Source organism: Lepidochelys kempii, chromosome 8 (genome assembly GCF_965140285.1).
Source record: "Lepidochelys kempii isolate rLepKem1 chromosome 8, rLepKem1.hap1, whole genome shotgun sequence".
NCBI classification, from domain to species: Eukaryota; Metazoa; Chordata; order Testudines; family Cheloniidae; genus Lepidochelys; species Lepidochelys kempii.
This window is the reverse complement of record NC_136387.1, coordinates 106,498,272-106,523,510: the sequence shown is the minus strand read 5'-3', so window position 1 is coordinate 106,523,510 and position 25,239 is coordinate 106,498,272. Positions and strand designations below refer to the sequence as shown.

The 25,239-nt window shown below is 68.4% G+C and overlaps 2 protein-coding genes across 2 annotated transcripts; one reads left to right on the top strand and one right to left on the bottom strand.

Moving 5' to 3' along the window:
* The first annotated feature begins 757 nt into the window (after positions 1-757).
* Positions 758-19,074, top strand: B4GALT2 (beta-1,4-galactosyltransferase 2). The gene is given in 10 exon segments (XM_073357963.2): positions 758-1,009; positions 9,395-9,761; positions 12,109-12,293; positions 12,295-12,345; positions 12,858-12,910; positions 12,912-13,006; positions 13,009-13,045; positions 13,500-13,622; positions 16,310-16,414; positions 17,031-19,074. Coding segments are annotated over 9 exon segments (1,122 nt in total). The 5' UTR covers positions 758-1,009; positions 9,395-9,439; the 3' UTR covers positions 17,182-19,074.
* Positions 19,037-24,948, bottom strand: LOC140916379 (von Willebrand factor C domain-containing protein 2-like). The gene is made up of 3 exons (XM_078854140.1): positions 24,643-24,948; positions 21,174-21,303; positions 19,037-20,789 (listed from the first exon to the last, which is right to left on the bottom strand). Exons 1-3 carry the CDS (start codon positions 24,946-24,948, stop codon positions 20,605-20,607), a joined length of 621 nt encoding a protein of 206 aa, XP_078710266.1. The 3' UTR covers positions 19,037-20,604.
* Positions 24,949-25,239: the final 291 nt, after the last annotated feature.

Sequence of the window (25,239 nt, the reverse complement as noted above, 5' to 3'; positions counted from 1 at the left end):
CGGGGACTCCCCCCCCCCCCCATGTGTAGCACATTTGGTGTCATACACCAGTGTTTCTAATTCCTCTTGTCTATTACCCAGGAGTCTGGTGTTGGTGCCCAGGCCCCCGCCCCCAGGGCACGGCCCTCTGCCCCACAGCCCACTCGCTGGTGCACAGGCCCCCACCCTGCCCCACTCCCACCCAGTGGTGTCACCCCACCTGCTCCCTGGTGCCCCTTCCCTGCACCACCCGCACCCTTGGTGCCCCCTGTCCTGCATCACCGCCACCCAGCGGTGCCCACCTACGCTTGTCCCCCTGGTGCCTCCACCCTGCCCCACCCCCACTTGCTGGTGCCCCCTTACGGCCCTGTCCCTGCTCACTGGTGCCCAAGCTCCAGGGCCCTGTCCCCAGACAAGGGGGGGTTCCCGCCAGGAGTCAGCCTTGGGGGTCCCATTGCAGGGGTGGTGCCCGACCCTTCAGGGGCCGAGGGAAGGGGAGGGGATTGGGGGCAGGGATGGGGGTGAGGGGGCAGGGGCGGAGCGAGGGCGTTGCCAGGCCTGAAGGTGGGGCCTATTGGTGGAGGGGGCAGGGCTGGTCTTTGGTGGGGGCGGAGAGGTCATGACCTATGGAAGGAGTGGGCAGGGCAGGTCCTGGGGGCGCAGCAAGGGTGGGACTAGGGAAAGCGGGGGTGGGGCCTGTCCTGGGGGCGGGGCCTAGGGCAGCGAAGGCGGATCGGGGGCGGGGCCGGTCCTGGGGGCGGGGCCTAGCGGGTCGGGGGCGGGGCCCAGGGCGGTGGCGCTGCGGTGCGGGAGCGGCCGGGCCTGGTCGCTGCGGAGCGGAGCGCAGCGGAGCGGGCCGGGAGGCCCCGCAGCCCGCGATGGGCGCCCCGCGGCCCGGAGCGGGCGCTGCCGCTGCAGACGGGGCCGGGCTGCGGGGCTGGCGGGGGAGCCGGAGCCGCCCGCACTGAGCCCGGCCGGGCCGGGGGAGCCGCCGCGTCCCGCAGCCGCCCGGCCCCCGACACCCGGACCGGTGAGTGCGGCCCGCTCCCCCCGGGCCCCCCCCGGGCCCGAGACCCCCCCACCTGTCCACCCCCCCCCGTCCTCCCATAGTCAGCAGCCCCCGGGGGCAGGGCCCCCAGCTCCCGCCGCCTCCCCCCCCCCCGTGGGGCGGCCCGTGTCTGCCCGGGGGGGCCGCAGCTCCCGGGGCCGCAGGCGGGGGCAGAGCGAGCGGCCCCAGGGCCCCTGTTCGTAACCCGGGGCGGGGGGGTCCGTGCTCAGGCCCCCCCGGGCTAGCACCGCCCCCGGAGCGCCCCCCCCCCGCTTAGCTCCTCCTCGCCTTTATCCCCCGCCGTCTCGCCCACCCCACCCAAAATGGCTCCGGCGCGGCGCCCCGGGCCGCCCCCCCGGGAGCGGGGCCCGCGGGCCGGGAGCGGGGCCGGGCCGCCCCCCCGGGAGCGGGGCCCGCGGGCCGGGAGCGGGGCCGGGCCGCCCCCCCGGGAGCGGGGCCCGCGGGCCGGGAGCGGGGCCGGGCCGCCCCCCCGGGAGCGGGGCCCGCGGGCCGGGAGCGGGGCCGGGAGCCTGGCGAGTGGCGTCGGGGGGCTGGGGCGCGACGCCAGCGGGGAAGGGAGGCGGGTTTGCCGGGTTCCCAGCGGGGCTGTGCCCTGGCGCCTCTTGCTCCTTGTCTCTGGCAGCTGGGTGGGCTCAGCAGAGCGCCCTGGGCAGAGACCCGGGGAGGTGACCGCGGGTGCGAGAGACAAGCCCCCGACAGGCGCCGGTCCAAGCAAAGCGCTGACCCCGGCCGGGTCCTGGGACCCAGCAGCGCTGGCCGCTCTGGGGGCTGCGGGAGACTCGCCTTTCCCCAGCAGCCCTCGTTGCTCTGGGGCCCTGCTCCGGGCGCCCGCCAGACCGCCTGCGGAAGCGGGTCGGGCTGCCAGGTCTGGATGGGGCTCCCCGGGGGGAAGCGCGTCCAGCTTTGAGTGGCCTTTGGACGGGGCACCCGCCAGTGCAGGAGTGTCGCTCAAATCAGGTTCTGGGCAATGGGTACACGTGGGCGTATGCACCTGCCATCTGCCCGCACCTGGCGACTCCGGAGCGGGCAGGACGGCCACCCACCCATGCTGCGGGGAGGCTTGGCTTGAATCCTGACCAGCCGGGACCCTGTTTCTTTGCACTCTGCTAGTGTTTTTGCCAGCAGCGTTTCTCTCTGGGAGTGGCTGCTGATCCCGGCCTTCACACGGACTGGGGGTATTTGGGCTCCAACAGAGGTATTTGCTGGGCCAAAAGTTTCCCTCATCCAGTCGGGCCGCGGAAGAGGGAACTTCTGCCTTGGGCGACTCGTCCTGGCTGGTCAGAATGGCCGGCAGCCCCAAATGAGCTGTTTCTGAGGCCCAGAGACCTGACTGACAATCGCTGTTCTCACGGGCAGTTTGCAAAAAGCCTGAACTGACCCAGTTATTCACAACAAGTAACTGGCCTGGCTCTGCTCAGCTGCCGCAAACTCCATTAATGGCCTATTCAAATCACCCTCAGCCTCCTTCCCCGCTTGCTGGCACACCCTGCCTGGGCCAGGCCTTAGCGGCTCCATTGAGCTACACACTTTAGAAGGGGGGTGTGACGGAGCAGGGAGTGGGGCGGATTGACCTGGGACTGTCGGCATTGGGGATGGGATGGCAGGGGGTGGCTTCACTGGAGGGACGATACCTGAACCAGGAGCGGGGCTGGGGCCAGGTGACGCCTTCTGCCCGGGAAGCTGGACCAAGGCTGGAGGAGGAGTCGGGGGGAGGCTGGGGGAGTCGGCTGGAGGGGGTTTTGAGTTGGGAGTGGATTGGGGAAATGGAGGGAATCCCAAGGGTGGGGTCTAAGCTCCCTGCCCCCAAGAAGGACCTGAATGGGGGGTCCTGGTTGTACCAAACACACTCTGTTTTCGACTGTGTTCCTGTCGTCCATTAAACCTTCTGTTTTGCTGGCTGGCTGAGAGTCATGGGGAATCGCAGGAAGAGGGGGTTGCAGGGCCCGGGCTCCTCCACGCTCCATGGCAATGGGAAAGAAATAGAAAATTTCTCAGATGGGCCACCCTTGACCCTGCATTTCCACACCCCGGGGTTCCTAGCATCCCAGCCACTGAATTGCTGCCTTTAAAAAAAAATTAATTTAAATTAAAGAAAGGTAAAATAGGAAGGAAACTGGCTTGTGGATGCTGTGGGGTGGGAGGCAGAGCTGCTCTGCTCCTTAGCAAAGTTCACTTGTGTTTAGACTCATAGATCTCAAAGCCAGAAGGGACCATTGCAATCAGCTGGTCTGACCTCCTGTGTCTCACCGGCCCATAACTCCGGGAGCAGAGCTGTTAACCTGAGTCTGGATGTTTTTCTAATACTTGCCAGTGATGGAGAATCCACCCCCACCCTTGAAGGGTTAATTACCCTCACTCTGAAAAATGGTGTCCTTGGCAGGTTTTCCACCCCTTTCCTCATTCTCGTGGCTCTTCTCTGACCCCTCCCCAATTTATCAACATCCTCCCTGAACTGTGGCCACCAGCCCTGGACACGGGATTCCCGCCGCGATGGCACCAGGGCCCAACACGGTACAAGAACCTCTCTGCTCCTACTCGAGATTCCTCTGTTTATGCACCCCAGGTCCAATTCTCACAGCCTCGCACTGGGTGCTCAGGTTCAGCTGATCTCGCTCCCCACCCCCAAATCATTTTCAGAGTCCCGGCTCCCCGGGATCGAGTCCCCTCTCCTGTAGGTACGGCCGGTGTTCTTTGTTCCTAGGTGTACCCAGCGGACGCCTCAGCCTGCCGGTAAAGAAGGGGTGTTTCTCTCTCGCTCAGTACAGGCTCTGTGTCTTAGGGGCACTTCCTGCTAGCCTGGCTGATTTCCAGCGTGGCCTGATGAGGTCCCTTTCCAGGCAGGCCGAGGCTCCTGTGGGCCCCGGGGACAGGGTGGCCGGGAAGGCGTATGAGAAGGAAGATGTAGTTCCAGACCAACTGCAGAGACATTGCTCCACAGGAAACGCTCCTGGAGCAGCGCAGCCCCAAAGGCACGTGAAAGGGAGTCGGGGCCTGGGCGCTGTGTGGCAAGCTGCCCCCGGGTTCTGTGACCTGCCCGTGCGGCCAGCTGGGGGTCGCAGGGCTGCCCTGTTGAGTTGAACACCGTGGGGTCTGCCAAGGGGACGGGCAGGAGTTGGGGAGACGCAAGCAAGCTGGTGACTCCCCTGCCCAGCTGACTCTGAATAGACTAGCGGGGGCTCTGTGTCCCCCCCCTTCCTTCCTCCCTCCCCCCCACGTGCCACGGGCTCTGTCCCCCCCTTCCTTCCTCCCTCCCCCCCACGTGCCACGGGCTCTGTCCCCCCCTTCCTTCCTCCCTCCCCCCCACGTGCCATGGGCTCTGTCCCCCCCTTCCTTCCTCCCTCCCCCCCACGTGCCACGGGCTCTGTCCCCCCTTCCTTCCTTCCTCCCTCCCCCCCACGTGCCACGGGCTCTGTCCCCCCTTCCTTCCTTCCTCCCTCCCCCCCACGTGCCACGGGCTCTGTCCCCCCCTTCCTTCCTCCCTCCCCCCCACGTGCCACGGGCTCTGTCCCCCCTTCCTTCCTCCCCCCCCACGTGCCACGGGCTCTGTCCCCCCCTTCCTTCCTCCCTCCCCCCCCCGCGTGCCACGGGCTCTGTGTCCCCCCCCTTCCTTCCTCCTTCCCCCCCCACATGCCACGGGCTCTGTGTCCCCCCTTCCTTCCTTCCTCCTTCCCCCCCCGCGTGCCACGGGCTCTGTGTCCCCCCCTTCCTTCCTCCCTCCCCCCCACGTGCCACGGGCTCTGTCCCCCCTTCCTTCCTCCCCCCACACATGCCACGGGCTCTGTCCCCCCCTTCCTTCCTCCCCCCCCCCGCGTGCCACGGGCTCTGTCCCCCCCTTCCTTCCTCCCCCCCCGCGTGCCACGGGCTCTGTGTCCCCCCCCTTCCTTCCTCCCTCCCCCCCGCGTGCCATGGGCTCTGCGTCCCCCCTTCCTTCCTCCCCCCCATGTGCCACGGGCTCTGTGTCCCCCCTTCCTTTCTCCCCCCCCATGTGCCACGGGCTCTGTGTCCCCCCCTTCCTTCCTCCCTCCCCCCCACGTGCCACGGGCTCTGTGTCCCCCCTTCCTTCCTCCCTCCCCCTCGCGTGCCACGGGCTCTGTGTCCCCCCTTCCTTCCTCCCTCCCCCCCACGTGCCACGGGCTCTGTGTCCCCCCTTCCTTCCTTCCTTCCTTCCTTCCTCCCTCCCCCCCCCGCGTGCCACGGGCTCTGTGTCCCCCCTTCCTTCCTTCCTCCCCCCCCCGCGTGCCACGGGCTCTGTGTCCCCCCCTTCCTTCCTCCCTCCCCCCCCGCGTGCCACGGGCTCTGTGTCCCCCGCTTCCTTCCTCCCTCCCCCCCCACGTGCCACGGGCTCTGTGTCCCCCCTTCCTTCCTTCCTCCCCCCCCCGCGTGCCACGGGCTCTGTGTCCCCCCCTTCCTTCCTCCCCCCCCGCGTGCCACGGGCTCTGTGTCCCCCCCCTTCCTTCCTCCCCCCCCGCGTGCCGTGGGCTCTGTGTCCCCCCCTTCCTTCCTCCCCCCCACGTGCTGTGGGCTCTGTGTCCCCCCCCTTCCTTCCTTCCTTCCTCCCCCCCCACGTGCCGCGGGCTCTGTGTCCCCCCCTTCCTTCCTTCCTCCCCCCCCACGTGCCGCGGGCTCTGTGTCCCCCCCTTCCTTCCTTCCTCCCCCCCCACGTGCCGCGGGCTCTGTGTCCCCCCCCTTCCTTCCTCCCTCCCCCCCACGTGCCACGGGCTCTGTCCCCCCTTCCTTCCTTCCTCCCTCCCCCCCACGTGCCACGGGCTCTGTCCCCCCTTCCTTCCTTCCTCCCTCCCCCCCACGTGCCACGGGCTCTGTCCCCCCCTTCCTTCCTCCCTCCCCCCCACGTGCCACGGGCTCTGTCCCCCCTTCCTTCCTCCCCCCCCCACGTGCCACGGGCTCTGTCCCCCCCCTTCCTTCCTCCCTCCCCCCCCCGCGTGCCACGGGCTCTGTGTCCCCCCCCTTCCTTCCTCCTTCCCCCCCCACATGCCACGGGCTCTGTGTCCCCCCTTCCTTCCTTCCTCCTTCCCCCCCCGCGTGCCACGGGCTCTGTGTCCCCCCCTTCCTTCCTCCCTCCCCCCCACGTGCCACGGGCTCTGTCCCCCCTTCCTTCCTCCCCCCACACATGCCACGGGCTCTGTCCCCCCCTTCCTTCCTCCCCCCCCCCGCGTGCCACGGGCTCTGTCCCCCCCTTCCTTCCTCCCCCCCCGCGTGCCACGGGCTCTGTGTCCCCCCCCTTCCTTCCTCCCTCCCCCCCGCGTGCCATGGGCTCTGCGTCCCCCCTTCCTTCCTCCCCCCCCATGTGCCACGGGCTCTGTGTCCCCCCTTCCTTTCTCCCCCCCCATGTGCCACGGGCTCTGTGTCCCCCCCTTCCTTCCTCCCTCCCCCCCACGTGCCACGGGCTCTGTGTCCCCCCTTCCTTCCTCCCTCCCCCTCGCGTGCCACGGGCTCTGTGTCCCCCCTTCCTTCCTCCCTCCCCCCCACGTGCCACGGGCTCTGTGTCCCCCCTTCCTTCCTTCCTTCCTTCCTTCCTCCCTCCCCCCCCCGCGTGCCACGGGCTCTGTGTCCCCCCTTCCTTCCTTCCTCCCCCCCCCGCGTGCCACGGGCTCTGTGTCCCCCCCCTTCCTTCCTCCCTCCCCCCCCCGCGTGCCACGGGCTCTGTGTCCCCCGCTTCCTTCCTCCCTCCCCCCCCACGTGCCACGGGCTCTGTGTCCCCCCTTCCTTCCTTCCTCCCCCCCCCGCGTGCCACGGGCTCTGTGTCCCCCCCTTCCTTCCTCCCCCCCCGCGTGCCACGGGCTCTGTGTCCCCCCCTTCCTTCCTCCCCCCCCGCGTGCCGTGGGCTCTGTGTCCCCCCCTTCCTTCCTCCCCCCCACGTGCTGTGGGCTCTGTGTCCCCCCCCTTCCTTCCTTCCTCCCCCCCCACGTGCCGCGGGCTCTGTGTCCCCCCCTTCCTTCCTTCCTCCCCCCCCCACGTGCCGCGGGCTCTGTGTCCCCCCCTTCCTTCCTTCCTCCCCCCCCACGTGCCGCGGGCTCTGTGTCCCCCCCTTCCTTCCTTCCTCCCCCCCACGTGCCGCGGGCTCTGTGTCCCCCACTTCCTTCCTTCCTTCCTTCCTTCCTCCCCCCCCCCACGTGCCGCGGGCTCTGTGTCCCCCCCTTCCTTCCTTCCTCCCCCCCACGTGCCGTGGGCTCTGTGTCCCCCCCTTCCTTCCTTCCTTCCTTCCTCCCCCCCCCCCACATGCCACGGGCTCTGTGTCCCCCCCTTCCTTCCCTCCCTCCCCCCCGCGTGCCACGGGCTCTGTGTCCCCCCTTCCTTCCTCCTCCCTCACGTGCTGCGGGCTCTGTGCCTCATCTTCCTTCCTCCTGCCCCCCCCATGCCCTGGGCTCTGTGTCCCCCCTTCCTTCCTCCCCACTGCGTGCCATGGGCTCTGTGTCCCCCACTTCCTCTCCCCCCTCCCATGCCACAGGCTCTGTGTCCCCCCCCTTCCTTCCCCACCCCCACCCCCCGGTGCTGTGGGCTCTGTTCCTCCCCTCCCCCCACCGTTCGTATTGGTCTCTCTGGGAGAGACGTTCTTTTGGGTGCCAGCCTGTTACCTCTCTTGGGGCCGGGCAGGGTGGGCTGGGGGCACTAGTGGCTGCCCTCAGCCAGGGCTGTGATCTGGAGACCACTGCAGCAGTGCTGGAAGCCGTGTCTGTGCCCGGGGGATGCCAGGGCTCCAGGTGTGACGGGACAGGCATGCGGAGAGGTGCCATCAGGGCGAGCGTGGGCTCTGCCGAGCTCGGCCAGCCAGCCAGGCCGGGGGTGGGCGCGGGGAGGTCTCATACACTAGCTGAGAGAATACGGCTCCTTCCTGATCTTGTGCTTTCAAGTCTGTGACCCTGCGGTGGGGGGTCCTCCCAAGCCTGCCCTGAAGGGCCCAGCCGGTCAGTGGGGCTGTGGGGAATGACGACAGGGAAGCCTTACCTGGAAGAAGACGCTGCCTATGGAGCAGGCCGTGGGGAAAGGCTGCAGTGGCTCCCTGGGTGGAGGGGGGGCTTGGAGGTGGCAGAGACATGTAGGCTGGGAGGGCGAGTGCCAGGGTAGGAAAGGGCTCAGGGAAATGCAGCAAGCTCTGGGGTGGAACAGGCCTGGGCTGCAGACGGGAGGGTCCCTGAGCTGGAACCGAGAGTAAAGGGCGGGCCCAGCCCCTGGGGACGTGGCACCGGCGGGGCAGTGAACAGGAAGACTGCTTGAGCCTGTTCGTGAGAAGAGATTTTCCTGCCCCCAGAAGGGGAAACCCCGAGTGTGACCTAGCTGGAGGCTGTGTCCTGAGGCCGTGGCGGCTCCTGGGGCGAGAGGGGCTGCAGACAAGGGTAGAGGGACAGTGAAGGGGCATCGACCTCACGAGCCAGGCCCCAGCGTGGCCAGGAGGAGGTGCCAGCTGGCGGTGAGTGATGCCCCCCATCAGAGCCCAGAGGAGCAGGTTTTCTCCCAGACGGAAGGGGGACGGTGGCTGGCTCCCTGTCTACAGCAAAGTTATGCCAGAGTGCACCCAAAGCCAGTGGGTGCCCCCTTTCCAGCCGCATGCCGAGGAAGGGGCGACCAGCGGGAGCTCACCCTGCACGTGGGACAGAACAGTGTGTTTGGGAAGCTGAGACGAGCTGGAGTGCAACGGCTGGACGGACGCGAGGGGCCGGAGTGCGTGCGAGCTGAGGAGGAAGGGCTGTTCTGCCAGGGGCCTTGGAGTCTCTGGGGCCTGAGTAGAGGTGCGCCCCAGCTGCTTGCCCGGCCCCTCCTGCTGCTCTGGCAGGCCCTGGCAGATAGCCGGCCACGGCTGGAAGGGGGAGGACCAGTAAGACCCCAGGCTGTAGCTTGCAAAGTTCAGTCCGAGCCCCTCGGAAGCGTGCGACTCCGATTTGCTTGTAGCTGGTTTGTCTTTATCCCTGGTACTTCAATTCCCCTAAAATCCTCAGTGTTCATAAACGGGTTCCCGGCGCGGGGCTGGCTGGGAACGGGCGGGATCGGGAACTTGGGGAGCCGGGCTTTTGTCTTTGCGCGGGAGCAACAAATCTAAGAGTTTTCTGTGCCCCAGGAGAGGGCTGGGCACGTCGAGGCAGACGGCTTGGGCGGGCCTGCAGGGCATTGGGGTCGCTTTGCTGGGGGAAACCAGCATGGGGCTGGGGAGTAACAAGCAGCTGGAGTCGGAGTGGCTGAGCTGGGGCACGCTCGTACGCTGGCTGGATGCGTCCGGATGGGGCACCGGGTTACAGGACACGTGGGGGCCCGACCTCTCCCTGGTCTGGGTGGAGTGCAGGGGCTCCCTGGGGTGCAGGGGCCTTGTCCTGACTGTTGGTGTCCCCTGGGCAGGACCGGTGCCTTGGTGGGAGCCGCCCCGGAGGTCGGCGCACATGCATGCCCGCCAGTGCCCAGAAGATGACCAGGCTGCTCCTGGGGGTGACCCTGGAGAGGATCTGCAAGGCAGTGTTGCTGCTATGCCTGCTGCACTTCGTCATCATCGTGATTCTCTACTTCGACGTCTACGCCCAGCACCTGGACTTCTTCAGCCACTTCAGTGGCAGGAACGTCTCCCGGGCCCAGCCCTCCTCCAGCTCCTCCCGGCCCAACAGCACCGCCCCCAGCTGTGGGCCGGCCGGCGCTGACCCAGCCCCCAGCGCCAACCACTCTGGCACCGAGAAGCCCTTACTGCCCTGCCAGGAGGTGCCGCCTGGCTTAGGTGAGCCGCTGGGGCAAGGGAGCTGGCTGGGCCGGGGTGAGGGGCTGGGCTGGGCTGGAGCAGGGCTGGACTGGGCTGGGGGAGAGTGGGCAGCTGGCTGGGGCGGAGAGGGTGGGGGGCTGGCTGGCTGGGGCAGGGCGGAGCGGGGAGCTGGCTGGGGCAGGGGGCTGGCTGGCCGGGGCAGGGCGAAGGCGGGAGCTGGAAGGGGCGAGGCTGGGGTGGGGGTGGGCTGGCTGGGCCGGGGGAGGGCGGGTTGCAGCAGGGCTGGGTTGGGCGAGGCTGGGCTGGCTGGGGTGGGGCAGGGTGGGGAGCTGGAAGGAGCATGGCTGGGCGGGGCAGGGCTGGGCTGGGTTTGGTTGGGGAGGGTGGGGAGCTGGGCGGGGCTGGGCTGGCTGGGGTGGGGCATGGCAGGGTTGGGCTGGCTGGGACGGGGCTGGGCTGGGCCAGCTGGGCATGCCCATGTGTGGCCGATGCTGGCCTGGCCCTGTGGGGTTGAGACTGACTCTTCCAGAGCTGCCGGCTGCCTCCTTTCGCTGCCCTGTGGCCGTGAGGGTGGGAGTGTGACGAAGCAGGACTGTTCTTAATGTTTCCTCTGAATAGTGTGGGGGTGCCTCAGTTTCCCCTAGGCAGTTCTTAAGTCTCTAGGTGGTGGGATAAGGGTGTATGATCATTGCAGAGCCCAAGAGGGCAGGTGTGTGCAGGGGTCTGGACACAGACAATGGCTGACACCGTTTCCTGGCACCTTCCCCCCTGCAAGGTGAGAGCTAAAGGGTTGGAGAACAAAGGAACCAGATGACCTCCTGGCCCCGGAAAGGGACAAAGCCCAGAGGAGGAGGGGCTGGAGGGAGTTTCAGTTTGGGCTGGCTGAGACATGGAGTGAAGTGCAGACAGGGTTGTCTGGCTCACTGCCCCCCAAAATGGACCCAGCTGAGGGGTCCTGTTCTCTCCACCTGCAAGCTCTGTGTTAGACCATGTTCCTATCACCTAATAAACCTTCTGTTTTACTGGCTGGCTGAGAGTCACGTCCGACTGCGGAGTTGGGGGGCAGGACCCTCTGGCTTCCCCAGGAGCCCGCCTGAGCGGACTCGCTGGGGGAAGCGCACGGAGGGGCAGAGGAGGCTGAATGCTCCGAGGTCAGACCCAGGAAGGTGGAAGCTGTGTGTCCCAAAGACAGTCTGCTCACAGAAAGGAGACTTTCCCAGAGTCCTGCCTGGCTTCATGGGGAGCAGTTCCAGAGCATTGCCCGGGGACTCGGTGACAGGGTGACTGCCCTGCATAGCATTGGGAGTGGCCTGCGGGCCGCCTGGGATCTGGCTTCCTAGCCATTCCCAGTCCCTGGCCGTGCCCCCAGCCAGCAGGGGCTCACAGCCGCGGCCCTATGGGCACGTCAGATTCCCCCATGCCCCGCTCCGGGGTCGGCACCATGAGACCAGCCCCTGGGCTGGGCAGGAGGTCGCCTGCCAGGGCCAAGCGGAGCAGGCCTGAAGCCAGCTAGGGTACAGAGCCCTGCCTGTACCATGGCTCCCCCCTGCGGTGCCCAGCACTGAGCTCCCTGCCCGGTGTGCCCATCCTGCCACAGGCCCCATCGGGTGAGGGCACCACCAGGTGCAAGCCTGAGGTGTGTTGTGGGGCTCATTGCCAATGCTCGCTGAGCTGCCAGGGCGCAGTCCCTGGGAGCACCAGCCAGGCTCACTGGCGCATGCTGGAGGCTAACCCTGCTGGCGCGTGGTCAGGCTGGGCCTTTTCCGGCTGGGCCCCGGCTGGCCCCACGTCTCCCCTCGGGGCTCGCCCTGTGAAATAGCCATGGACATGGGGAGCACCGCGGAGGTCGGAGTCCTGGTAGGTGACTGTCTCCTCAGCCCGCACCGCTACCTCCGTCCAGCCCCGCTGCACGGCAGGGTCGGGGCAGGTCTGCAAAGGGTTGACGCCAGGTCCCTTCTCCCAGCACCTTGGCACTGACCGCCCGTTAGCGGGGCTGCCAATGGGTTTGTGGGGGGTGGGGCATTGCTGCACTGACTTGGGAGCAGCCCTGCACCCCAGGGTAGGGAGAGGGAGCCTGGCCCGGGGGGGTCCCTGGGCACACCTGATTCACCTGGGCTTTGGGCTGGGGGTTTGCATTCCTGATGCCAGTGGGTTCACCGTTGCCCCGTCGGAAGGGATTGCACCCGATTCCTCGGGCACTGCCAGTCCCGGGTGGGGAGCCCAGGGCGGGGTTGCCGGGGGCTGTGGGTCGGGACTGAGGGCGCTGGCAGAGCTGTCACGGCACCCCCTCTTGCCAGTGCGCCCTGCCTGCTGGTCCAGGGGCTGCGCGCGGGGCCCGGTAACCGGCTCCCCCAATTCCCTGCAGTTGGCCGGCTCCTCATCGAGTTCAGCTCGCCCGTGAGCATGGAGCGGGTGCAGCGGGAGAACCCAGACGTGAGGGAGGGTGGCAAGTACGTGCCCCCAGACTGCCAGCCCCGCCAGAAGGTCGCCATCCTCATCCCCTTCCGCCACCGGGAGCATCATCTGCCCTACTGGCTGCATTACCTGCACCCCCATCCTGCGCCGGCAGAAGGTTGCCTACGGCATCTACATCATCAACCAGGTGGGGGCCTGGGGGCAGGGCAACAGCCCCTCCCCCAGACCTCAGGGCCCGGCTCAGGGTTCTCCCATTCCCAGCGGGAGGCTGAGCCCCGGCAGAACTCACCCCCCGAGGAGGGGCCCTGCAGTCTGGCCTGTGCACGACCGTGCCCGTGGTTACGGTGGCTCCAGCCAAGCAGGGCGAGCCGGGGACACGAGGCTGCTGCCCAGAAGAGACTGGGCAGGGCCCGTGGGCTGGGCGGGCGGCAGAGGGCCCTTTCCTATCACTACTCACTCAGCGCCTGCCTCCAGGAAGGGCCCTTCGAGCCCCTCTCCCTGGCGGGACAGCCCAGTGCTGGGCTGCTGGGGCCGGCGGGGCGTGCAGGAATGGGGCAGCACAGTGGGGTGCTGGGGGGTGGGGCTGTTCGTACAGCTGGGCGACGCGTCTGAGTGCGTAGGGCAGGAGTGCCGGGGGGGCAGGCGGCTGGCGCTGGCCTGGTAGCCCCCCCTAACGCTTGTCCCCTCACCCCTGCGCAGTACGGCGAGGACACCTTCAACCGGGCCAAGCTGCTCAACGTGGGCTTCCTGGAGCCTGAAGGACGAGGACGACTACGACTGCTTCGTCTTCAGCGACGTGGACCTGGTCCCCATGGACGACCGCAACTTGTACCGCTGCTATGAGCAGCCGCGCACTTCGCCATCGCCATGGACAAGTTCAGCTTCAGGTGAGTGCCGGGGGGGCCGCGGATGGAGCCGGCAGGGGTTGGACCCCAGGCACCTGCCGTGGCGCGAGCCAGCCCTGGCCCCGTGTGCAGGGTCCCCGCTCGGCAGGCAAGGAGGTGGCTCTCTGGGAGGGAGGTTAAGTGGGAGGGGTGGCGCATAGCCTGGGACTGCGGGGAGCATGGGGGCAGAGGGGTGGGAGTGGGTGGCGGAGGTGCCGTGCTGGGCATCGCAGAGGGGCAAGGGGTGCCACTTGGCAGAGAAGCGGGCCATGGGGGGAGAGGGAGACGGGGGCTGGTGGGCTGGCAGCAGCTTTCCTTGCAGGCTCTCGGTCTCTGGGAGCCTGGCCCCCTTCCTGAGCCAGAGCAGAGCCCAGACAGCGCCCGGGGGGCAGAGAGCACTGCCCCCGGCTCTCCCTTGGCCTGCCCGCACTGACGCGGCTGCTGCTTGTCCCTGCAGGCTGCCGTACGCTGGCTACTTCGGGGGCGTCTCAGGCCTGAGCAGGTCCCAGTTCCTGAAGATCAACGGCTTCCCCAATGAGTACTGGGGCTGGGGAGGCGAGGATGACGACATCTTTAACCGGTGGGTGACCCCCCGGTGCTGCATGCCAGGTCCCTTGGTGAGCTCCCCTCAGTGCCGTTGTGCCAGCCCAGAGCCCAGCCCTCCACTGCGGCTGGAGGGCCAGGAGCCCGACCGTGAGGCCCTGAAACAGACACCTGCCCCTCAAAGCACCTCCCGTGGGTCAGGCTCCCAGGCAGTCCCACCCACGGATGTCACAGGCCCCGGCATGCGGCGCTCTGCCCCCCTGCGGCCGGACTCGGGATGGACACGGCTGGTTGGGGGCGTGTATAGGTCTGGCCAGGAATGCAGCTGCTTTGGATTGGGGCCCCATGGAGCGGGCTGGGCAGGGCGAGGGCTCCTGGGTCCTGCCCGCCATTCGGCTTGCCGCTTGCTGCCTCCCCTGGCAGGGCCTGTGTGCTGCACCTGTGCCAGGCAGCGGGGTGGAGCGCTCAGCTCCGGGGCGCGGAGGGGAGACGCCATCTCTGCAGTCTCGTCCGTCCCACTGCCGGGGAGAGGAGCCAGCCGTGCAGCCAGCCCAGTGTGCCCGGCCCGGCGAGCCCCACTGAGCTGCCTGGCATTTCACATGTCCTCCGTGGTGCAGCATGGCTGCGTCACGTTGCTGTGCCCTGCCTTACGTTGGGAGGGGCTGGTCAGGCCCAGCTGGGCATGCCCTGTTGGCATCTGTGGTGGGCCCGGTGCAGGATCTGTCCCCGAGCTGCTCTTGCTGCCCTGGTGCTTTCCCGGCTCTTGCGGGACTTGTCGCCTCGGTGGCCACGTAGATGCTGTCGAGGTGGAGATGTGGCTTAGTGCTGCCACAGGGCCAAGCCAACGCGTGGTAGTGGGCCCAAGACACAGCTGGGATGGGGGCACGTGGGGAGAGGGGCTGTGTCAGTGTGTTGCACCAGGCTGGGCATGGAGCAGGGCAGCACCTGGCCTGGGGAGACGGAGAAGCTGCCACTGAGGGATCAGGGAGTGCTTGCGAAGTGGTGGGGGCTGGGTGAGTCTCATTCCCTAGGCAGCAGCTCCCTGCAGTGGCTGGCTCCAGGTGGCTTAGACTCGTGCCTGGAGGCCACTCAGCAGCAGGGTGGGTTAATTGAAATCCTCGGGTTCAGTCGTGGTTGCATTGGTCCATTTGAGTTCTTTGTCCATTGGTGGGGGACCAGCACCGACTACGTGGCTTTGTAACCCCAGAGAGCCTCCCGCTCAGCCCGGGGCTGCTGTCTGCAGCTGGCCTGGGGCTGATGTTAGCAATTCCCTCGCTTAGCATGCATGTGCGTGTCCCTTGGTCCCCGTGCCCTGGGTTAGAACATGGGGAGGGACACGGCTCTGGTTTGCTCAGTGGTGACGTTTTACTCCTGGCTGGGCTCAAACTGGATTTGGATGGAAATTGGAGGTCAGTTAAAATGCACAAAACCCAAACCTTGAAACCCACCCTGGTGGCTGGAGATCCCAGAAGAAAGAAGCCCTCAGACTGTGTTTGGTATTGACGGAGCTGTGTTAAAGCAATGGCGGGTGGGCTGTAGTTACTGAGTTGAGATTGTTTATGCTTCCCAGGGCCCAGGCCCCAAAGGGATTTAGGAGCCTAAGGATGCAGCTAGGTGGCTAGTGGGACTTTGGAAGCAGGGTTAGGTGAGGTGCCCAACTCCCACGAAATCCAGCTCAGGAGCTCTTGAAATGCCCCCTGGCTTCCTCTTTAGATGCCTGCCCACCTTTGACCATCTGGCCGCAGCCTTTGTGTGGGAGTTGGGAGTTCTCCTCCTCTCCCACCTGGTTTGCAAGGGGAAACCAGCTGACCTGATTCCTCACCTCCTGGTGGGTTCCTCGATCTGGAATGAACTAGTCCAAAGGGAGGGAGGGGTCCGATGCACCTGCCAGACAACCTGGCACCTAAAGGCCTAGTGGCAATGGGTTTTTGGCAGGGATGGCGCTGACCCGGCCAAGCGGGACTGGCAGCGTTGTCTCCGTCGTGGAGGGGGAAGCCCTGGGTCTGGCTAGTTCAGGCAGTTCCTGGTGCAGTTCCGAAGCTGGAGCTGACCTCAGAAGCTGAGAGGTTTCCCCGTTTGTGTAAATTACGTAAGGAGCCGGGCCTTGAACTCCCCAGTGCGCGGAGGGCTCCGTGTGCAGCCACTTTTTAGTATTTATTTCAACGTTAACGGGTCGCGGGGAGCGTTGGCTGCGGCGGGGGGGGGGGGGGGAGCGTTGGCTGCGGCGCACAGCTTGACTTGATTTCATAGTTCACGTCAGTCAGGATGATCACAAAGAAACGTATTTCAAAGCCCCTGGATTTGCCCTCGCCCCGCTCAGCAGTGCGGTCCTGCTCCAGGGCCCTGGTTGTGACTGCCCCCTGCTGGCGTCCCAGTGGTGGTGCAGGTGGGGCCTGTGGGCATGGCAGTCTCCCTGAGCAGCCAGCAGCATCTGGCCTTGCGCTGCCTTGGCCCTGCCCTTGCTCCGCTCCCCAGTCACGCTCGGAGCGGCAGGAGCCCTGGTGCCAGCTGGGCCCCGTGGGAGCGGGCAGTGGGGAGGGGCACAGACCTGGTGGAGGTGCGGAGGGGCTCAGGCCAGTCGCTACAGACTCGGGGGGCATAGGGATCCAATCCCTTTGCTGCTTGTAGCGACGGCAGAGGGCCGGGCCCACCGGGGCTGGGGCCAGATCCCAGCTGGCCCAAACTGTGTGCCCCTCTTGCCAGCTCGGCTCACTCTGTCCCCAGGATCTCTCTGAACGGCATGAAGGTGTCACGCCCCGACGCCCGCATCGGGAGGTACCGCATGATCAAACATGAGCGTGACAAACACAACGAGCCCAACCCACAGAGGTGAGACCCCGGGCCCGGCCTGCCCTGCGCCCCCCAGCTGGTCACCGCCTCCAACGCCCCGGGTGTTGCCTTGGCTCTGTGGCTTGGCACTGCCTGCGGGAAGCCTGCCTAGGAAAGCTCCCCCCACACCATCCAAGAGCCCTCTCCAGGCCGTGGGGTCATTCAGGCCCAGACCCCACCCCGCCCCCAGCTGAGGCTGCTGGAGAGGGACCCGGGGGAGCCGGCTCTGCCTCCAGATGGGCACCTCAGCAGGCAGCAGAGGGTGGGGACAACCGCGGAGTAAACGCTGGGGTGTGGTGCTGGGAGCCAGGATGCCTGGGTTCTCTTCCCTTCTCTGCCACTGACTCACTGTGTGGCCTTGGAGAGGCACCCCCGCCCCTTTCTCTGTGCCTCAGTTTCCCCCACCCCCGGGTGAACCTGCTCCTTTGCACCCCTGGTGCTCTCTGGCTGGGTGAGAGGGAAGCCCTGCTGTGCAGCACTGGGCTCCTCACCCTGGGCTGGCATTGCCAGGCAGGGACCACAGCCCCAGTGGCCACCCAGGCCTGTGCCCTCTGGCGCTACTGCTGGCCAGGGGAGAGCTCAGCGTGCCGCTCACACCTCTCCGCGCCTCTGGCAGGTTCACCAAGATCCAGAACACCAAGGTGACGATGAAGCGGGACGGCATCAGTTCCCTGCAGTACCGGCTGGTGGAGGTGACGCGCCGGCCCATGTACACGAACATCACGGTGGACATCGGCAAGCCGCCCCCACGCCCAGCCCGGGGCTAGCACCTTCCCCCAGCCCACGGGAGCTGGCCGTGCCCTGGCAGGGGAGGCTCTGTGCCCTGGGCTGGCTGGATGCGGAGCCGCCTTGCCCTGGCCCAGGGGTGCGGATCGAACCAGGACGTGTTCGGCCCACTCTGTCTGCCTTCTGGATGTGGCTGCGTGCCAGAATCCCCCCTCACAGCGCGGTGGTTAGCCCTGCCCCGCGGGCCGGGGACAATGCAGCAGCCCCCCACTATCCAAAACGGCCCCAGCCAGGGGCTTGTGAGAGCTTCAGGCTCTGGCTAACAAACCCCAGCCCTTGACGAGGAGATCCAAGCACTGAACTCCGTCTGCAGCTTCCTCGGGACAGGGCGTGCTCTGCGTTGTGGTCCTGGCTGGGCGTGTCACCCGCAGGGTCCATCGCTGCCCCAACCGGCTCAGTCTGGGCCGGCGGCAGAAGGGGCTCTGTGCCTTGCGTGTTCAGCTCTAGCTGGGCCAGGGCTCGTTTCTGTGGGTGCTCGCAGGGCTCCTGGGGGGCAGTGTGACTGGGAGAGGGGCCAGTGCCCTCCGCCTGGCCCCGTCAGGCTCCCTGCCACCTGCTCCCCCTCCTGTCCTGCCCTGTGGATGCCTTGCTCCCAGCGGGGCACAGGGCTCTGAGCACAGACGCAGCCCCTCTCGCTGTCTTCTTCAGCTGTGTCAGCTAGTGCTTAGAGCCCAGGCCAGGACACCTGGGTCCTAATCTCAGCTCTGCCCCAGGGGCAGGCCTTGGGCAAGTTTTGTGCCTCAGTTTCCCCCATACCAGGGGCTCATGGGCTGGCTCCTCCCGCACGCTGTGGCTGTGTGTGTGGGTGTACTGTATCCCTGAGAGGCTTCAAAGGGACTATTCCCATCCTGGCCCTGCCGCTGGGCTACGCTGAGGGTGTCACAAAGCAGGGGAGCCCTTGGCTGCCCCTCTCACTCCCTACAACCCCACTGTGCGGATGCTCCACTTAGCGGGGGAAGGCGTCTCGCAGCCTGGGGAGGTGGGTCACACCCAAAGGGCTGCTTCTGGAAGGAAGGTTGGTGGCTCTGGATATCCCCAGCTGTGGGCGGGGGCGCAATGCAAGCCTGGACCCAGCCCCTCGCCCGCTGTCCCCGGGTGCTTCCTGCCAGGCAGCCCTGCGCCTCCCCCGCCCGCCGACTCTAGCTGTGCCTGGTGCTGCACCCACCCAAGGGCCCTTTTCCAACACAGAACATTGCAGCCCAGCTCTTCTCTAGGGCCGGGCCCTCAGCACGGGGCGGACACAATCTCCAGAACTAGTTCGCCTGGTGCCCTAGGAAGGGGAGGGCTCCTTGGTGGGGATGGGCACTGCTGGCCGTGGTGGGGCAGAGCCCTGGGGGTCCCGCTCTCTCTCTCCAGCCCAGGGCCATTGCACCGGCATGGAGCTCTATGTCTAGTTTAACCTGTCCACCCCCCCGAGACATGGCCCCATCCCTCGCTGCCTGTCCTGCCTGGGCCCCAAGCCCAATGCGTGCGAGAACACTGCCAGGGGCAAGGAACCAGCACCACCTTGACTGCCAGGAAGTGGGGGGCACAGCATCCTGCCACCCCCCCTGTATTGCTGCCCCCCAAGCCCTGCCACATACCACTGCTCCCCCCCACATTCTGAGCCCCAGAGTCATGGCCTGGTCCCAGCCCTATCCTGGAGGGATGAGAGAGAAGCAACCCATGCCTGGGTGGGGCGACTGCCCCTGCCCCCAGCGGTGGTGATCCCTCCGCACGCTGGGGGGCAGGAAAGGCAGCGGGCAGCACGCCCAGGCCAGGGGCACCGCTGCCTTCTGTCCGTTTGAATGTTTGACCGGTTTTGAGCGTATCCCGAATGCAGCCTTTGGTCCCAGCGACCAGACTTTTGTATTTAATAAAGTTTCAAAAATTCAGAGACTGTAATGTGGAGTCAGGGAAAGGGGACAGAGGCTAGGCCCCGGGCAGAGTAATTATGGTCTGTTCTCCCCCCCCCCCCCAACCTGGGCCCCCTTTGTGTTGGTTAAAGCCAGGGTGGTGGGGCCAACCCTGCAGCCCCCCCCCCCCCCAGCTGCACTCTGGGCTGGGGGACCCTAGCAACTTTCAAATCTGACGGTGGGGCAGGGCCATCTTCTCCCCCAGGTCTGTGAGCCAGCCAAGCCCCCCCAACTCCTCAGGCCCGGGGTGGGGGCAGGTCCTGGCAAGAAGAAGCCAGAGGGAGTCGAACCAGAAAGTAGCTTTGTTGCCAGGGGCTCAGGGCTGTCCATGCTGGAGCCGCTCGGACCCCAGGTGGGGCCTGGGTTTCAGTGTCTTCCCAGCAAGGCTGAGGGGGGGAGCTGCACGGCAGAGGGGCGTGGGGGACTCTGGGGTGCCCCCTAAGCACCCTGCTGGTGTGGGCATCCCAGGCCCCACAGGGGCACGGCTCAGGGAGAGGCTGGGAGCCCACCCTGCGGGGTCCATGGCAGGGATGGGTGGGTTCGCTGCCCCTCGGCTCCCAGCCACAAGGCTGGGGAGTGGCGGGGGGGGACTCCAGAGGGAGCCTGGCCAGGGCTGGGGGGCAGGTGATGGAGCTGGGCTGGGGAGGGGGCCCGTGGTGCAGCCTAGCGGGGGGAAGCGGGTGTTAGGGAAGAGCCATGGGCTGGGAAAGGGTTGGGGTGGGGCCCATGGTCCAGAGGAGCCTAGTGGCATAGCTGGGAAGGGGTCAGTGGTGCAGCTGAGGGTGCTCCGCGACCCAAGGGGAAGGGGGGGGAGGGGTGGCTGTGATTGGGCCAGGTTGAAGAGGGGCTCTGCAGCCCAGCAGGATGTGGAGGGTGGGGGCTCTGCAGCCCAGTGGGACATGGGGGAGGGGGTGTTACGGGGGGGAAGGGGGCTCTGCGGCCCAGTGGGAGGAAGGGGAGGGGGCTCTGGGGCCCAGCGGAAGGGGAGGGGAGGGGTGTTGCGGGGGGGGGGGCCTCTGGGGCCCAGCGGGAGGAAGGGGAGGGGTGTTGTGGGGGGAGGGGGCTCTGGGGCCCAGCGGGAGGAAGGGGAGGGGTGTTGCGGGGGAGGGGGCTCTGGGGCCCAGCGGGAGTGGGGGGAGGGGTGTTGCGGGGGAGGGGGCTCTGGGGCCCAGCGGGAGTGGGGGGGAGGGGTGTTGCGGGGGGGAGGGGGCTCTGCGGCCCAGCGGGAGGAAGGGGAGGGGTGTTGCGGGGGGAGGGGGCTCTGGGGCCCAGCGGGAGTGGGGGGAGGGGTGTTGCGGGGGAGGGGGCTCTGCGGCCCAGCGGGAGTGGGGGGGAGGGGTGTTGCGGGGGGGAGGGGGCTCTGGGGCCCAGCGGGAGTGGGGGGGAGGGGTGTTGCGGGGGGGAGGGGGCTCTGGGGCCCAGCGGGAGGAAGGGGAGGGGTGTTGTGGGGGGAGGGGGCTCTGCGGCCCAGCGGGAGTGGGGGGCTCTGCGGCCCAGCGGGGGGCGTGCTCAGGAGTTGTGCCGGTCCAGCGGGGGGCAGTTGCGAAGCCGCTCGCACTGGGCCACCCGGTTGCCCTCCCAGTAGCCCGCGTCCTGGCCGTCGTGGCAGCGGCACTGGGTGCAGGGCTCCACCCAGACGGCCTCTCCGGCGGGGATGACGCGCGTCCGGCTCCTGTCCGCGTAGCAGTTGGGACCTGGGGGGTGGGGGGCTCCGGTCAGCAGTGGGCGCGGCCGGGTGGCTCCTGGTCCTGCCAGGCCGCCTGCCACGGGAGACTCCAGCCCGGCCCCCCAGCCGGGCAGAGCCTGGTGCCCCCATGGGCCCAGAGCAGGGCCCTGTCCAGCCCCACCCCACCCAGGGCCATTCCCCAAACTTCAGGCTTTGCCTTCCCCTCCCCATTACCTGGCCTCCCCTCTCATTCTCTGCCCCACAGCTGAGCACCTCTCCCCCCCCCCCCAGCCCAGATCCCCACAACAGCTGCCCCTCTCACTGCCTCTGGGGGTTCTGAAAATGGCCCCGCCCCAGGGCCACCACACCCCCTGTGCTTTCAGCCTTCCCCCAAGCCCTTCCCCATGCTCACCGTCCTGGCATGTGGGGCAGCACCGGCCCTTCTCGTAGACAGCGTTGACGCAGGGCGGGGGGGCGCAGTCGGCCACCAGGCAGCGAGCGATGCCGTCCGGGTCACAGGTGCATTGCTCACACTCCGAGGGCTGGGGGACAACGGGCCGTGGGTCAGAGGTGAGCTGGCCCCAGGGGAGCATCCTCCCCACTCCCTCGCTGGGGGTACAGGGCTGCCCCCCACGGGCTCGGCTCCCAACACCCTCAGTGCCCCTCTTGGCCCCACTCTGAAATCCACCAGCTCTGTTCCCAGCTGGGTGGCCCAGCCGAGTGGGCACAAACCCACATGCACTCTGGGACCCCTGATCCCGCCCATGCCATTGCTCGAGCAGCAGTCGTCGGGCACCTGTCCTAGCCGCCAGGCCCAGTGCCAGGCTCTGCACCCTGGGGGGGGCACCCTGTGACAAAGTGGGACTGTTCTTAATGGTTCCTCTGAATAGTGTGGGTGTGCCTCAGTTTCCCCTAGGCAGTTCTTAAGTATCTAGGGGGTGGGGTAAGGGTGTATGATCATTGCAGAGCCCTAGAGGGCAGGGGTCTGGACACAGAGAATGGCTGAAACCCTGTTTCCTGGCAACTGATGGCCTGGGCCCTTCCCCCCTGGGAGGTGAGAGCTAAAGGGTCGGAGAACAAAGGAATCGGGTGACCTCCTGGCCCAGGAAAGGGACAAAGCCAAGAGGAGGAGGGGCTGGAGGGAGTTTCAGTTTGGGGCAGGCTGGAGACATGGAGTGAAGGGCAGACGTGGTTGTCTGGCTCACTGCCCCCCAAAATGGACCCAGCTGAGGGGTCCTGTTCTCTGCACCTGCAAGCTCTGTGTTAGACCATGTTCCTGTCACCTAATAAACCTTCTGTTTTACGGGCTGGCTGAGAGTCACATCTGACTGCGGAGTTGTGGGGCAGGACCCTCTGGCTTCCCCAGGACCCCACCTGGGCGGACTCGCTGTGGGAAGCGCACGGAGGGGCAGAGGATGCTGAATGCTCCAAGGTCAGACCCAGGAAGGGGGAAGCCGGGTGAGCTGTGTGTCCTGCAGACAGGCTGCTCCCCGAGAGGAGACTTCCCCAGAGTCCTGCCTGGCTTCATGGGGAGCAGTTCCAGAGCATCGCCCGGGGACTCCGTGACACCCCCCCCCCCCATGAAGCGATCCCACAAGGGGAGGTGGGAGCCCAAGATGGGAAACACGCCATGAGCCAGCCAGTTCCTCTGCCCTGGGGCTGACTGGGAACCGGTGCCTCCTCCAGGGGAAGTCTCTGTACCCCATTCTCCATGCCCACGAGCCCCCGGCATCCGGGCTTTGGGAAGCCCCCGCTGGCAGCACCCCGGCTTGGCCGGCTCCAGCGCACCTGTTGTCAGAGCCCGGCGTGCCCAGAACTGAGCTGCGCCAACTCCTAGGCCAGGCTGTTTTGGACATGCCCCTTCGCACATTTGGCTGGCAGAGGAAACGTGGCAGCAGAAGGGGCCATGCCCCGGGGGCACACTGAAGCTCGAGGAGATGGGCACTGGCCATAGGAGCCCAGGGATGCCCGGGCGCCAACCCCTCCCTGGCTCTAGGATCCCACCCGGCAGGAGCAGGCCAGCGGGGTCGTGCCTCCCCGTGCTCCTGACAGGCCAGAGCAGGGCTGGGCCCTTGGCCAGGCCCCACCAGTGCCCCAGGGACGGGGATCGGACTGACTCCGCTCTGCTAGAATCCCCTGCACAGTCACGTCCGTGCCGCGCCGCCAGTCCTGGCGCTTATCCCCGTCGGCTCCGGGATGGGGACACGGGCACAGACAGCTGGACCCACCTCCCCGGCACCACCCACCAGACCCCCCAACCCGCGAGCCTGGAACAGAGCCCAGAGGACTCCTGGTGCTCAGCTGGACCCACCAGTCCTCCCTCTGGCGCTGCCCCTGGAGACAGAACTGGCCCTCGGGGCCTTTTAACCAGCCCCTGGTTGTGCTCGGCACGAGCCTCTAGACCCTGGCCCGTGACTGCAGCAAATCCTCCAGCCCAGTGCCCGTCCCTGCCCCCTCCGGGCAAGGGGCCTATGTCCAACCGAACGCCCAGCCCCACCCTGGTGCCCGGCACCCACCCACTGCGACCCAACACTGGCCAGCCCTGCACCCAGCCCCATCTGGGCCCCCACCGCTCAGTGCTCACTCCCCCCGACCAGCCCCGCCCCCCAGCTCAGTGCCCACTCCCCTGACCAACCCCATCCCGGGCCCCCCCCCGCCCAGTGCCCACTCCCTGGTGCCCAGCCTGCCCCCTCGCTCAGTGCCCACCTCTGACAAGCCCCATCCCGGCCCCCACTGCTCAGTGCCCACCCCCCTGCGCCAGCCCCGCCGCTCAGTGCCCACCCCCCGGTGCGCCCCCCCGACCAGCCCCCACCGCTCAGTGCCCACCCCCCTGTGCCCAGCCCCGCCGCTCAGTGTCCACCCCCCGGTGCGCCCCCCGACCAGCCCCCACCACTCAGCGCCCACCCCCCAGTGCCCAGACCCCCCCCACCGCTCAGTGCCCACCCCCCGGTGCGCCCCCCGACCAGCCCCCACCGCTCAGTGCCCACCCCCCGGTGCGCCCCCCGACCAGCCCCCACCGCTCAGTGCTCACTCCCCCCGACCAGCCCCGCCCCCCAGCTCAGTGCCCACTCCCTGACCAACCCCATCCCGGGCCCCCCCCGCCCAGTGCCCACTCCCTGGTGCCCAGCCTGCCCCCTCGCTCAGTGCCCACCTCTGACAAGCCCCATCCCGGCCCCCACTGCTCAGTGCCCACCCCCCTGCGCCCAGCCCCGCCGCTCAGTGCCCACCCCCCGGTGCGCCCCCCCGACCAGCCCCCACCGCTCAGTGCCCACCCCCCTGTGCCCAGCCCCGCCGCTCAGTGCCCACCCCCCGGTGCGCCCCCCGACCAGCCCCCACCGCTCAGCGCCCACCCCCCAGTGCCCAGACCCCCCCCACCGCTCAGTGCCCACCCCCCGGTGCGCCCCCCGACCAGCCCCCACCGCTCAGTGCCCACCCCCCGGTGCGCCCCCCGACCAGCCCCCACCGCTCAGTGCTCACTCCCCCCGACCAGCCCGCCCCCCAGCTCAGTGCCCACTCCCTGACCAACCCCATCCCGGGCCCCCCCCGCCCAGTGCCCACTCCCTGGTGCCCAGCCTGCCCCCTCGCTCAGTGCCCACCTCTGACAAGCCCCATCCCGGCCCCCACTGCTCAGTGCCCACCCCCCTGCGCCCAGCCCCGCCGCTCAGTGCCCACCCCCCGGTGCGCCCCCCCGACCAGCCCCCACCGCTCAGTGCCCACCCCCCTGTGCCCAGCCCCGCCGCTCAGTGCCCACCCCCCGGTGCGCCCCCCGACCAGCCCCCACCGCTCAGTGCCCACCCCCCGGTGCGCCCCCCCAACCAACCCCATCCCGCTCCACGCCCCCCCGGCGCCCAGCCCCGCCGAGTGCCCGGCCCGGGGCGCACCTGGAAGCGCTGGCCCAGCCCGTAGACGCGGCCGCGGTGCTCGCAGCCGACGCGCTCGCAGCGGGGGCAGCAGGCGGCCGGGTAGCGGCTCACGTGGATGCAGGCGGGCGGCAGGGCCGGGCAGGGGGCGCGGGCGCAGGCGGGGCCCCGGGCCGTGCACTCGCAGCGGCTGCAGGGCTCGCCCGGCGGCACGAACCGCCCGCCCGCCGAGTAGCGCCGCCCGCCCGCCTCGCAGAGCCCCGCCGGGCCCGCCGCCGCCTCGCCCGGCAGCGCCGCCGCCAGCAGCAGCAGCAGCAGGGGCCGCATGGCTCCGGGGGGCCGGTCCGCCGCGCAGCGCCCGCGGTCCGCGCTGCGAGTCCCGCCGGCCGGGCGAGCCCCCTGCCGCGCCCCCGGCGCCCCCGAGCCGGCCCCCCAGCTCCGCCCCCCGAGCCGGCCCCCCAGCTCCGCCCCCTGAGCCGGCCCCCCCGAGCCGGCCCCCCAGCTCCGCCCCCCGAGCCAGCCCCCCAGCTCCGCCCCCCGCACCGCCGAGCCGGCCCCCCAGCTCCGCCCCGCACCCCCGAGCCGGCCCCCCAGCTCCGCCCCCGCACCCCCGAGCCG